Source organism: Callorhinchus milii, unplaced genomic scaffold (genome assembly GCF_018977255.1).
Source record: "Callorhinchus milii isolate IMCB2004 unplaced genomic scaffold, IMCB_Cmil_1.0 Scaffold5, whole genome shotgun sequence".
NCBI lineage: Eukaryota > Metazoa > Chordata > Chondrichthyes > Chimaeriformes > Callorhinchidae > Callorhinchus > Callorhinchus milii.
The window spans coordinates 36,839,123-36,853,798 of record NW_024704746.1 but is presented as its reverse complement, the minus strand read 5'-3'; the positions used below and the strand labels follow the sequence as shown (position 1 = coordinate 36,853,798).

The 14,676-nt window shown below is 41.5% G+C and overlaps 1 protein-coding gene across 1 annotated transcript; it reads right to left on the bottom strand.

Annotated features, from left to right (window-relative positions):
• Positions 1-1,169: 1,169 nt before the first annotated feature.
• Positions 1,170-9,585, bottom strand: tmem19 (transmembrane protein 19). Its single transcript, XM_042335850.1, has 7 exons — positions 9,495-9,585; positions 8,589-8,732; positions 7,852-7,965; positions 5,061-5,198; positions 3,358-3,612; positions 2,638-2,847; positions 1,170-1,610 (listed from the first exon to the last, which is right to left on the bottom strand). The coding sequence occupies exons 2-7, from the start codon at positions 8,674-8,676 to the stop codon at positions 1,447-1,449; spliced, it is 969 nt and encodes a 322-aa protein (XP_042191784.1). The 5' UTR covers positions 8,677-8,732; positions 9,495-9,585; the 3' UTR covers positions 1,170-1,446.
• Positions 9,586-14,676: the final 5,091 nt, after the last annotated feature.

Below are 14,676 nucleotides of genomic sequence, written 5' to 3'. Positions count from 1 at the left end.
TTGGTGTAAATTCCACTTCCCATGTGAAGAACCAAAAATGTTACAGTCTGACGTTATATTTGAGATACTCAAACATTCCACAGACTCAAAGCAGTGGAATGATGTCAAAATCTCATCGCAAAACAAACAAGTTATGGAAATCTATACATGCACATAAAGGTTATTTGTTCTTGCGCAACATTTAAAATCTTTAGTGAGATAACATTTCTGGTAGAAAGTACAATCTTACCTTTTTGTGAATGTAATGCAATTTAACATCTCATGTTAAGTACATCTGCAATATTACTTTAAAAGCGTCATGAAAATTCTATCTTCCTGATCCCATTAACTCTACTACATCATATCAGAGGAAGTACAAGCACAGCGATTTAACTTTTAATTTGCAAGTCTACTTACAAGCATGAGTTGGGTTGTTAATACATCTTTTAACATTTTATCCAATTTATCAAAAAATATAACTCAAATGTAATAAATCCAGCCTGATATTGAGCAGTGATTTTGTGAAAAGTATCAGGCAAGAATAAAACCACTATTCAAAACTGGAATTCAGTGTAAAACTTACTTTATAAAATTAAATGTTACAAAGAAGTCTATCAAATACAAAAAAGACTTTATACCTACAATTTTATAAATATCCTTCAATAAGAAATGTAAAACAATCCAATTTTGGAATTTCCATCTCATTTGTAAGCCTGCATATCAGTCAGCTTTTCAAATTACAGTAAACATGCTTCTCATTAAGATAAAAGTAAAAAAATGTAAGTATTAGATAATAATAATAATCCTTGCATTTGATATAGCGCTTTTCACGTCTTCTAGACGTCCCAAATCGCTTCACAGAATATACTGCAAAGTGAATTGACTGTATATTTGTGGGCGAACACGGCAGCCAACTGCGCACAGCAGTGTCCCACAAACAGTCACGGATTAATGACCAATTTATTATTATTGTTTTGTTTTTTGGAGGGATTATTATTAGACGTGTGGAGCAAGGAAACTTGCCCAAGGTTTTGCCCTGCCTGGAATTAACTCAGGTCTCTCACTTGCAAAGCGAGTGCTCTAACCACTGAGCTACAGGATGTTACATTTATTGTACTGTTTTTGCAATGCTGGTAACAATGCAATAAATTTAATTAAATTATAAAGTTGGTATAAAATGCAAATTTCCCCACCTTAACATGACCAAACAAAAATCAATTCGGATAAAAAAATGTTGTTTAGTGAGCAGCAACGAGTGGTTAGGCATTTCAAGAATAAACCAGTCAATTGTCTTAAAAGAGCACAAATTAAATATGTTAAGAAACATATTGACCTGCAACCTCAAAATAACTAAATTATTGCAGGCTGTCTCATGCATTTGTCAAAATGTGTTCAATTATCTCTATTTTACCACATTCATTTACTATATTTTCAATCAACAGTTTGATCAGGGTATTCCTTCAGAATTTAACTTCTAGGCCAAAAAGAAAAGGACATTCCTGGCAGCACCAGAGCAATAATGATAGTAGAGAACAGGTTTACTGCATTGTTATCCAGAATAGGCTTTCCAGAGATGTGCCTTGCATTGGGAGTTATGTGATTGACAACCATCCCACTGTTTTCATCATATCCTTTAAGGAAACAAAGATTGCAGTCATTTGTTGGAAAGAACAATAACAAATATTTTCAAAACCATTCCTGTCTGAATTCTAGCATGCTACAAATGAATAGGCAAATGTAGGCTATGGTGTTTGAATTTTCAAGGCTCAAGGCTTGACTACGGAAACTCCCACCTTGTCGGTCTCGTCAACTCTTCCCTCACAAGCTGCAGATCATCCAGAACCCTGCAGCTCGTGTCCTCTCCCGCACTAGGCTCCATGAGCCCATCATCCCCACCCTCGCTCGGCCTTACTGGCTCCCCATTCCTCAGAGGATAGAATTCAAAATCCTCGTCCTCACCTTCAATGCCTCCCACGACCTTGCCCCCTCCTACATCTCTGACCTGCTGACCCCCTATCAACATGTCCGCTCCCTCCGTTCAGCAGGCTCTGGCCTGCCCCATGTCTCCCGCCCAACCCGCCCTATCACTGGCAGCCAGGCTTTCAGCCTCTCTGCATCCACTTCTTGGAACTCCATCCCACAGTCCCTTCACCATGCTCCCTCTCTTGCCTCCTTCAAGGCCCGACTCAAGACCCTCCTTTTTGACCGTGCCTTCAGCCGCCCTGCTACCTCTCTGCCCTCCCACACCCCAACCCTGCCCCCCACGCTCAAGTCCTGATCCCTGACTGTTAAGCACCTTGGAACGTCCTCCCAATGTGAAAAACGCTTTACAAATTTAATTTTGTTGTTGTTATTGAAGCTACTTCAAGCACAAGGATTATTATTAAATATCCAAATTTGTGATTGCTGATGGGAGAATTTATATATTGAGTCATGCACACACATGGAATGAATGGCAGGAATTCCCTCTTAGTCAGGGAAGAATGAAGAGTTCAACTTAATTCACTCATGTACTATGACTGACAGGACAACGGTATAACTCTTTCCACTCAGCAGATGGTGGGAACAAAATAGTACTGTTACCAATACTCTTATTCTCCCAATTCTATCTATGAGCAGAACCAAGAGTGTATTTTTTTTTCTTTTTTAGACACATACCTGAATATTGCATTATGGCGCCCAAATAGGAATCCAAAACAGAACCAAGCAGACCTGCCACAGCGCCATATGCAACAAGTGGCCACTGAGGCGGTGAACTATCCAGGTCTTCCACCATCATCAACTGAGCTAGCAGGTAAGCTAATCCAACAGTCATACCACCAAGTAAGCTTGCTACAAGACCCGCAGGGCTGACTCCTCCATTAGTACCTGAAAGAAAGTGCACCCAGTGTGTAACTTTAGATTTGTATTTAGGTTGGATTTCCCCTTCTTAAGTATAGCAAGAATACTACCTGCTTTTCTTTGCTTTGGATGTGGTGATCAGTTCTGCATGGAGGCTTACAGAGCAAAACATTACCCTTTATAACAATGTAAAGACGCCAACCCCATCCTGTTTGGCCCTCTGCTTACTTTATTAATTTCTACAACTTTCTGTTCCTACTTTCAGCTCATGTCACAAGTTGACATGAGGAACTAACCAAGTGAAATCAACATGCTGCACAAAAGCTTCCAGATCAATAAGGATTCTTTTGGATCGGAGGGGTAAAGTTGAAGTTAAATCTAATATACAAAATTCTAATAAATTCTCCATTGCTCATGAAATCTAGTTTCCTATTTTAGAACTATTACGCCATATTTTTGGTGACAAAGAAACATTCATAGAGGGTTGATGTTAGAATTGGACTTCATAATTATTAAGAAAGCATTGTGGATTCTTACCAACTGGAACCTTTTCCCAAGTGGTTATCAACCTTGGTTTTGTACTACTGAAGACGCTTCCTATCTCTGAAGCCCAGGTATCCCCTGTACAGCAGCCGAGAGCTCCCAGGAGAGCCAGGCACATCCAGGAGGCAGTGTATTGTTTTGAAAAATCAATTGCAATTTCTCCTGGTCCGCTTTCAATCATGTAAAGTAATGCAATCTCTGTCGGAACACCTCCATTGCAGAATATTTGTATCCAGTTTCTTTGACCACCTATAAAAATGGACAAATACATAATTAAATCAAGTATTGCTAAGGTTGGTGAGAATATGCATCCACTAATTTACTGATATATGTATTGTATCTCTTCAGGACTACTTACATCCAGTGCCTTGGGACGTCCTACTGATGTGAAAGACACTATGCACATGCGATTTGTTGTCATATTTAGACACAATGTGCAATAAAAACAGGCTACTCTTTTCAAATTACATTAGACACATTTAGGCTGGTACGATTCACCTAATTTTTTTCTCTCTAGACATAATTTCATAATACAGTAAGTTGCCTGGCATCCACGAGATGGCTATTCCTGAGGTGTCAATCGACTATTGCAATATCACACCTCAGGTAGATTGTGTCCTCAACTGTTGCTCACACTTTTCAGCAAGAAACACTAATAGTTCATAGAAACACAATACTGAACTGTGTATCCTCTGTGAGATGGGAAGCCAGTGGAGTCGGGTGAGGATGGGGGAGAAGGGTCACAACCCTTGGAGCAGGAGAGGACACGGGCTGCAGAGTTCTGAATGATCTTCAACCTATAGAGTGAAGAGTTGGGGAGGCCAACAATCCTAATAGTAGGATTACAAATCCTGCTATTTTACAACCAATATAACAACAAGATTACATTTGTATAGCGCCTTTCACTTCGGGAGGACGTCCAAGGTACTGGACAGTGTACAGCATTTCAGACCTGAGCTGAGGTCGGGGGAGAAGGGAGGGGAGGGGAAGGGGGGGTAACCAGTGGCATGGTCGAAGAGGAGGGTTGTGAAGTAGGTAGGAACTCGCTGAGTGGAGCGAGCAGGCAGGTTGGTAGGGGTTAGGAGGTCACAGAGATAGGATTATCTGCAGCCTGTGGAGGGAGGAGTTGGGAAGGCCGACAAACAGGGAGTTTGCATAGTCAAGTTTGCTACTACATCAAAATGAAAGGTTTGTTGGCGGACAGCCTTTAAAACTACATAACTGTGCAACTTCCTTTCATTAGACAGGCTGTGAAGTCCAAACCATTAAAATGCACTAAAACAAAAGAGCACACATAAAGCAGATAATAATAATGATAATTCTTGCATTTGATATTAAGCTTTTCACATCTTCTAGACGTCTCAAAGCACTTCACAGAATATACTGTAAAGTGAATTGACTTTATGTAAAAAACACCATATAAATTTTTATATAAAATATACCAGATGACACTGCGTATCTTTGGAAATATGGACCATTCAAAACTCAATTATTTAAGTGTCAGTCATTTGTGGGGCAGATTCATTTCTTAATTGCAGTATAGTAAATGTAAGACAACTAATAAATGGTTTTAACACATGCACAGATCTTTTGAATGCTATTTATTTTTCCCAAATGTTTCTTCACTATCAGGTGCTTACACAGCAAACTACAAGCCAATAATACAAACACATGAAAAAGAAGGTTTAAACCATTACCTTCTTTATATTCTGCATCTACAAGCTTCTTCATATTGCCTCTCCATTTTGTAAGTTTAGAGCACGTAATGAAAAAGGTTAACAGGGTAACAAAGAAACTGAAATTGGCAATTGTAAGGATGAATCCAACAATCAACCCTGTAACAAATTTAGGGGAAAATACCATTAGGATTATTGTCAAAAATTCAAGAATCTGAAATGGAGCCAACTAACATTCAAAAATCATCTCCAGTTACTATTTGGGATCAAAGTTTAATGATACAGAATCTGGGTTATTTAGGAAGAATACAAGCACAAGGATCATTGGGGGGAACAATGAGAACATGGTTTCTATTCAATCTGCAATAAGAAATAGCTAAGATATGCGAATATCAGTTTCGAGTTTCTGCATTAACAGATTATGCATTGTTGTTCATGTGAGCACATTATTTATATTGGATCTACTAGCTGTACAACATATCTAAGGCCCTACTCTATTGTGAATCTTCCAATTGTTCTCAGAAATGATAAACATGGTTTCATTACAACTTTATCATGTCATCCACATGAAGAATATACATTGGCATCACTTCTGAGTTTGACACTTTTGAAAGGTTTTAGAAATGTTTTGGCGCAAGTCACAACATGTTTATTCCACTTGTCTGGATGTTAATCTGAGATCTATCTTATATTAATTTATGTACCAAGGTCATTTAATGTCAATTGGCCTACTGTGTATTTCCACATTCATCAGTTTTTATTTCAGATTTTCAGCATTCTGAGGGTTTTTATATTTGGGTTATTATTATTTAAATTGTGCATTTTTGTAGTAGTGTCTAGACTCAATCTGGTAATGCCTTGTGCTAGGTAATATTGACTGTTAACGTTCCTTTATATCATTATATCTTGAGGAAGACAACTAGAAGATAATAATAATCCTTGCATTTGATATAGCGCTTTTCACGTCTTCTAGACGTCCCAAAGCACTTCACAGAACACACTGTAAAGTGAATTGACTGTATATTTGTGGGCGAACGCGGCAGCCAATTGTGCACAGCAATGTCCCACAAACAGTCGTAGATTGAAAATGACCAATTTATTATTGTTTTTGGTTTTGGAGGGATTATTATTAGGCGTGTGGAGTAAGGAAACTTGCCCAAGGTTTTGCCCCGCCTGGAATTGAACTCAGGTCTCTCGCTTGCAAAGCGAGTGCTCTAACCAGAGCTACAGGACTCCAATGTCAGGGTTGTTTAAAATCAGTTCAGTTATCCCAATCATATTGTGCAACAACATTCTGCTACACACCACATCAGTTTTTATTCTACTGGAGCCAAGTCATAGGATAGAAAGCATACAAGTATGAAAACAGTCGTCAGGTATGTTTTATAAGTTGTTTCTATAGGCAACCACCTTAGATAATCTATAATTATTTAACAACTAAAAACTCAATTTCTCCTTATCTTAGATCCAACTAATCAGATTTATTCACTTGAAAAACAGTTCTTGGAACAAGCTACTGACATTCATTCCTACAGCATTGAACAAAAAAGGTTTTTTTTAAAACTATAATTTTGCTTGTAGCGTGATGGGCAGCCAACACTCATCAAATAAGTCAGTTCCTTCAGGAAAAAAGTAGGAGAAAAACAGCAACTCTAACTTCCCCCCAACAAATTCTTCTGAACCACCACAGTCCACAGTGATGAAAAGACCACAAGATGCTATATTAAAACATGCACTTTGATGTACAACATTCTTCAGCAGAGCTAATGCATTTTCAAGCTTGATTTGAAATCATCATACAAGAAAACTTGCTGTATTAAAAAGTTTATGAAAACAACTTCTGTTTTAGAAAGGATAACAGAGCCTTTACTGTTTTCTTCTGGGGATTCCAATCAAGTTGCACATCAATTTCAACCTTGGATATTTTTAATGCCTTAAATGTATTTACAAAAATATCAGTGAAAATATTTTGTTACCAAATGTTTCCTAAGTAGTTTTTACAGGTTTATATTAAAGATTAAATACTTTCTATCCTTTGTATAAGTTTTACTTTCTCGTTTCCTCTTATCAAAGATATTTTAGAGGTTAGCACCAGACTTCCAATGAGTTGATCAGCCTAAGAAAAAATTTATAAGTTTAGGATGTACAATTTAGGTTCCCAATTCCACTGGTTTCCCATCACACAAGAGGATACAGTTCAACATTCTGGTCCTCACCTTCAAAGCCCTCCATGGTCTTGCTTCCCAATACCTTTGCGACCTCCTAACCCCTACCAACCTGCCCACTCGCTCCGCTCAGCGGGCTCCTGCCTATTTCACAACCCCCGTCTCGTGTACTCCACCATTGACAGGCGAGCCTTCAGCCACTCTGCCCCCACCCTCTGGAACTCCATCCCGCAATCCCTCCGCCACACCCACTTCCCTTGCCTCCTTCAAGTCCCATCTCAAGACCCCCTTCGACCGTGCCTTCAATTACTCTCCTTTCCCCCTGCCCGCCACCCTCCCCGATTTGCAGCTAGGGTTCGAAACACTGAATGTCCAGCACCTTGGGACGTCCTCCCGACATGAAAGGCGCTATACAAATGTAATTTTGTTGTTGTAATTCAGTTTAGCACTCTACCAGGCCACTCAGTTTGTTACAATTTAATAACACCATTTGGTTTCTTAGATGGCATAAGATGATTAAGCCTCAAACCAACTGCAATATAGCCTCAAAGTATATTCTGTTGTAATCTAATAAACCAAATAGCTTTATTACAGAAAACTTGAGTCATTTAATGAAATTCGTATAGGTTACATAGCTGATACATTACCTCCTATAGCTCCGCTATGATCAAGACTTTTATTCTTCAGTCCCCGTGAACTAATGATTAGTGGAATTAAAACAGAAAACAGCCACCTCCAGGGGGACACAGGCCGCAGAGTACCTAAAGGAAGATAAAGCCAAGTATAAGAGACGCAATGTTTTGAATTACAAAAATAAATGTTGCACGAGGAGAGAAACAGTGCAATGTTGAAAAGAGTATTGGATTGCAACCAGACAAATCCCTCTATTTTGGCTATTAAGAGTCCCATTAGCCTGGACAATTTTGACTCAATTCCTACAGCACAAAACGACAAAAAAAGGCACAAAATGTTAGTCTCACTCAAAGACCACTGTGATGGTCTTGGAAATAAGAAAAAAAATTACAGTGAGGCAATTCAGTTGTGCTTCTAAGGACATTGTTTTGCTCAACAAAAAGGACATTTTGTGACAAAAAACATATTGTGATAAAATAAACATAGTCAAAAACAAGTCATAAAGAAAGTATGAGTTGATGGATTAAATAGTTTGAGTAGTTAAATAGGTTTGCCTCGTCACATTTTCAATTGGGCAATAAAAAAGATGCAATTATTTTAAATCCAATCTGTATGCAGTTTAAGATTATTATGATGATACAATATTTTTGATTTCTTTTCCTCTATTTCCAATGATTCCTTTTACTGACTTTGCCCCAATTCACACACGTAAACATACATAAAACAATCTGAGAATAAGCAAACGACTTACCATAATAGGTACTCACGGTCATGGAAATAATCCAAAAAGACAGGGATACGGACACTATCAAAATTAGAATAATGATATTGGACATCATCTTGACTGACTCTTTGTATAATTTATCCTGATAATCGCGATCATTCACAAGAGTCCCTAAAAAGTGAAGACAATTCAGGTTAGAATTTGACAAGTTTACATAGCAGGCAACAAGAAGTAAATAGGTTAGAATAGCATTCCGCCCACAAAATATACAGTCAATTCACTTTGCGCAATTGGCTGCCGCGTTCGCCCACAAATAAAGTCAATTCACTTTACAGTATATTCTGTGAAGCGCTTTGGGACGTCTCGAAGACGTGAAAAGCGCTATATCAAATGCAAGGATTATTATTATCATCATTATTATTATTATTTCCGTGAAGCGCTTTGGGACGTCTCGAAGACGTGAAAAGCGCTATATCAAATGCAAGGATTATTATTATCATCATTATTATTATTATTTCCGTGAAGTGCTTTGAGACGTCGAGAAGACGTGAAAAGCGCAGCATCAACTGCAAGGCTTACGGTTCTTACAAAATATACTCAATTCACTTCGCGGTCTATTCCGTGAAGCGCTTTCTCGAGACGTCGGGAAGACGCGACAGAGCCCCGGGCGAAACGCAGGGGGTGGTGTACGCCGACAAAAAAAAAAAAAACTACAACCCCTTTGCTTCTGATCGCGCGCTCCAAGGCGCCCCGAGGCGCTCCACGGGATTCTAGGGTCAAGTGTAGTGACTGTGTGTGTGTGTGTGTGTGAGTGTGCGCGTGCGTTCGCAGGCAACGCCTTCTCTGCAAATCCTCACACGCAGTCGCGAGAGCGAGCGGCGGCCGCGGCGCTGTAATACCTCGGCCGCTGCCAGTTTGGGGCAACATTATTACCGTTATTTGAGTCGATGGGCGAAGAGTCCGGTTGCGGAGATATATATCCACACACTCCCCGCCCGGAGGAAAGGGGGACGGAGCCATAACGGCCTCCAGGTCAACGCTCTCCCAACCACTGGACCAGACCAGGCCCCGCCTCCCGCTCCCCACACACGCGCAACATCCGGCCAAGGGGGTCATCGAACTTCCGGGGGCGGAGTCACAGCCGCCAATCACCAATGACCTCGCGAGGCCAGAGCGCCCTTTTCAAACTGCAATTTGCCTGCGCCCCCCCTACTCCCCACTACCCCCACACCTCCCATCTCCTACCCCCCCACACCCCACTACCCCCCCATCTCCTACCCCCCCACCCCACTACCCCCCCATCAGCTCCTACCCCACTACCCCCCCATCTCCTACCCCCCCACCCCCCTACCCCCACACCCCACTACCCCCCCACCCCCCATCTCCTACCCCCCCCACCCCCCTACCCCCCTACCCCCCATCTCCTACCCCCCCACCCCACCCCCCCACCCTCCTACCCCCCACACCCCACTACCCCCACACCCCACTACCTCCCCCACCCCCCATCTCCTACCCCCCCAACTTGTCCCCTGTACCGTACATAACTGATCTCGCCCGGCGAGCGAGTCACTGGGGTTCAATTCCGGGCCGGTCAGGGCGAAACCTTGGGCAAGTTTCCTCACTCCACCCAGCTAACAATAATCCCTCCGAAACAAAACGATAGTAAGTTGGTCATTTTCAATCCACGACTGTTTGCGGGACGCGGCCGTGCGCAACTGGCTGCCGCGTTTCGCCCCCGAATATACGGTCAATTTCACTTTACGGCCTACTCTGTGAAGCGCTTTGAGACGCCTCGAAGATGTGATAAAGCTCTGTATCAAATGCAAGGGTTATTACTGTTCTGCAGTGAGGTTGTGTCCCAGTCCAGTCCAGCCCCCACACAGACCTCTGCCCTTTACCTGACTTTCAATCTCATAATAGCCAATTCCGCCCCCAATTCAAAATTCTCGTCCTCGACTTCAAGGTCCTCCATGGCCTTGCCCCCTCCTACCTCTCTGACCTGCTAAGCCCTTATCAACCTGTCCGTTCCCTCCACTCAGCAGGCTCTGGCCTGCTCTATGTCTCCCGCCTGCCCCCACCATTGGTAGTCAGGCTTTCAGCCTCTCTGCTCCCACCCTCTGGAACTCCAGCCCACGTTCCCTTCGCCTCGCATCCTCCCTTGCCTCCTTCAACACATGCCTCAAGACCCTCCTCTTTGACTGTGCCTTCGGCCACCCTCCTACCCTCTCTGCTTTTCCACCCTCCCTGCACCCCACCCGCTTAGGTCTTAATCCCTGATTGTGTAGCGCCTTGGGACATTCTCCCGACGCTTTACAAATGTGACTTTGTATTGTATCTCTTTGACTGTGCTTTGATGTCTCGCTATCCTTCAGCACCCTCCCAATTCAAGTTATCACTTCGTCTTATAAACTGTTTTAAGATGTTCTCGCTAAGTGAAAGTAGCTGGTTTGAAATTATGGTTTGAATGTTTTCCTGCTTTCCTGTAAACTTCCTACATTCTAAGCGTAATATGAAATATTCTGAATACCTGGAAGTCTGAAATAGAACCACAAAATCCTACAAGTGTGCAAGCTGTCGATCAGCTTCTGACAGAAAAAGACCAGGTAATGTTTTGGGATTTAACGCAAAATGTTATTCTATCCTTTGAATAATAGCTGCTGATTTATTGTGCACTTTCTGAAATAAACTTTACTGTTTATGGCTCTCAGTGGAAACATTAGCATCAGGGTAAGATTGCTATGCTAAATGACCCATTTCTAGACTACTGATTTTAGCATAATACAGCACAATGAATACTCAATACTGGATCAAACAAATTCCTATTTTCAGTTGGCAGACACAATCAATTTTACAAGATAAGGAGTAACAAGCGTGAAAGCATAAATGGAACACAGGAAGGGGAGAAGACAAATTTCAGTCTTATTTACGCAAGTAAAGTTTTGGGAAGAATAACTCTACTATCTTTGGTCCTAATTGTGAACTGGGAAAGGATGGCATGCTCCTACCACCATGACCAAGAATTTCATATTAACTCAAAAAAAATTCTAAGCACCATTGTAGCATAACAACATAACTTACTTCTTAACATGATGTTGGTTTTATAAAGGGTGTGACGCTCTGTGGTTTTTTGAATCACATCATGTATCACACAAATAAATGATAATTGTACAAATTCAGCATAGAATGAATTGGTCCCTCTTCCACATTAAACAAAATGCAGCTTTAAATGTATCCTGACCCATTCTGTATTTTGTTTCTTTTGAAATCTGGTTGGTGTCAAAAAACAGCTTTTGACAAATGAGGGGATTTTTGTAATTTGTTTTGGGAAAAAACAAGGAGACCATATTTTAGGTACGCTAGATGGTTTGATTTCTATCATCACACAACAAATATTAAATGTCATGTCAACAAAGAGAATCCAATAATACAAGTGCCTGCTGAGTTTGAATTTGATCATGTGCCCTCTTTTACTTTGTCCCATCATCTTTGGACTTGTTTTGATTTATTTTGTTACCTCAGAGGTTCATTTGATAAGATTATCAGTCCCATGTTTAATTCTGTAGCTCAAGTGATAGTCTTAATTTTTTTTATCTTTTTGAGTAATGTTATTTTCCACATTTGGGCCATTCCAAAGTGTCACCTTCAATAAAAGTCAACAGAGGTGCTTCAGGGCTGCGCTATCATCTACATGTCTGGAAGAGGTGAGGAGGTATTTAGAGACATGAAATGTTAGTCTGCATTAATTGTATTTAAGAACAGTAGAAGATTTTCAGCAAAATGTTACCGATTTAGATGTAGGTCAACAACAACTTGCACTTATCTAGTGCCCTCCACTCAGGGTAGCATCTCAGAGCGCTTTACAATGGCGGAGCCTGACTCCAAGCCGGAGGGGTTGGGGTAGGTGGCCATATTCATGGTCGAAGAGGAAGGTTTTCAGCCGGGATTTGAAAAAGGGGAGAGGGGCCAAGGCGGAGGGATTGAGGGAGAGTGTTCCACAGTTTTGGGGCGCAGTGTCTGAAAGCATGACCTCCGATGGTGGGGTGTGCGAGGGATGAGCAGGAGGCCGGTGCCAGTTGAGCGGAGGCACCGGGTGATGAATTAGGGAGTGAAGAGGTCGGAGTGGTAGGGAGGTGCCAGGGAGTGAATGGATTTGAACATGAGTGTGAGGATCTTGAAGTCGATCCGTTTGGTGATGGGGATGTTAGAAAATAAAATCAGCCAAATCTGTAAGGAAATAACGCTAATTCCTTTAACCAGATATCAGACTGTTTTATTATTATTCGTTCGTTATTCCCCAATATCCCGATGGGTCAGACCACAGGCCGGTACAATCAACAGATCTTATAACAGAATAACACCACTATAGATATCTCGAGTTCAAGAGTTCAATACTGTGTCTTTACAGCACACAAGCTTGTTTCTTCATGCTTTCAGTCTTCTTGCTTACAGCTTCCAATCTTCCATCTGATATCCTCAGTCTTAGTGTTTCTAGCTCTCAGTCTTCCATCTCCCGTACCCTTGTCTCCGCAGCCCGGGATGGCCCCATCTCCCGTATCCTTGTCTCCGCGACCCGGGACGGCTCTATCTCTCTTATCCTCGTTTCCGCGACCCGGGACGGCCCCGTACACAAAGTTATTGGAACTCTTATACCAATGTTCGTCCAATCATGGTGTGGACATTAGATCACCTGGTCGAAATCATGCTGGGTTCACGTGAACCGAAATCATGCTGGGTTCACGTGAACACCTCATGGGGTGTACGTGCCTCAGCACACATACACATTGTCCTTAAGACCCCTGTTATCCGATGCTTGTTATTTTGTGGTGTGGGATCATTAGTACATTCCTTTTAAGTGACTGGCTATTTCTTATCAGTATCCCGGGATGCTACCAAGGTCCTCTAGTTTAAGCAACTTGCTCATTAATTGCTATTCTTGAGGGTTGCCTTCTGTTGCTTGGCAGGCCCTGTCAGAATTTAGCGACTTATTGCTCAGTCGAGATCCTGTGTCGACCGGTACCTTGGACCGTTACCTCTGTGGGCTTGTTGTCATTTACTGATAAGAGGTGACCCCCTGCCCCTGTCCGTTATTCTTTCAAAAACAGAGAAAACCAGATGTATCCTATCCCATGACTGTCAGTCCAGTTGTCTCCCACACTTAACTTAAAAGTTAACCCATTCACAACATCTATTATGATTCTAGCAGTATACAAAAAGTGTATATTCTAACAGTCGCCACCTTGATACCGAATGAATATGAGGTATCACAAAACTACAAAAAGAAAGATAATTTCCACATCGACACAATATATCAACATATTCGAATGTCGTTCACACGCACATCAGCGCACTTAAATGGCTGGTGCGATCGCCAGCGTACTCAAACGCCTGACCTTTACCGAAGCTTGGTCCCGACTACACCTTAGTGTGGCATCCACAGCTTACTCAAAACTACTGTCCTCTACTTGAAGTATTCAAACATTTAAGGAGACAACCACAAACTTCCTAGCTAATATAGTCAAATATTCAGCTTTAAAAACAATCAGACGTTGATGTATTCAAACATGCAACATCATTAAACGTTCGTCAAGGCTTGATTGTATATTCTAACAGGGAGCCAGTGGAGTCTGGTCAGAACTAGTGAGATGGTTGTACAGAGTTTGGTCCGGGTCAGTATGCGGTTGGCAGAGTTCTGAATGAGCTGAATCTTTTCAATGGTGGAGCTGGGGAGACCAGCGAGGAGTGCGTTTGAGTAATCCAAGCGGGAGGTGACAAATGCATGCACAAGGGTTTCGGCTGCATTTGGGATAAGGTATGGTCGGAGGTGGGCAATGTGGTGCCTTTATTTATTTATCTATTTATTCTTCAAAGTGACCTTTGAAGAATAAATAAATAGCTTTGCAATCTGCCTCAGTGTTTTGTTACAAAGTCTGTCTGAGAAATACTGCACAGAAAATTATCCAGATTGCCTTTCTGTGATGAGAAATGCAATGACACAAAATACGTTCTTTCTCACTAAATGCATTGCATTCTATCAATAGATGAGGACATCCATTTATCAGCATGATTTGATAAAAAATTTTCGCAATGAAATTAAATATCAATTCAGATGAAATGA

Bases quoted from the DNA above. Each gene is read 5' to 3' on its own strand.
- tmem19 (XM_042335850.1), bottom strand. From the start codon at position 8,676: ATGATGTCCAATATCATTATTCTAATTTTGATAGTGTCCGTATCCCTG. The intron at 7,966-8,588 runs GTAAGTCGTTTG...ATCTTCCTTTAG, and splicing joins GACCGTGAGTACCTATTATG to GTACTCTGCGGCCTGTGTCC. The intron at 3,613-5,060 runs GTAATGGTTTAA...CCATTTTTATAG, and splicing joins AGATGCAGAATATAAAGAAG to GTGGTCAAAGAAACTGGATA.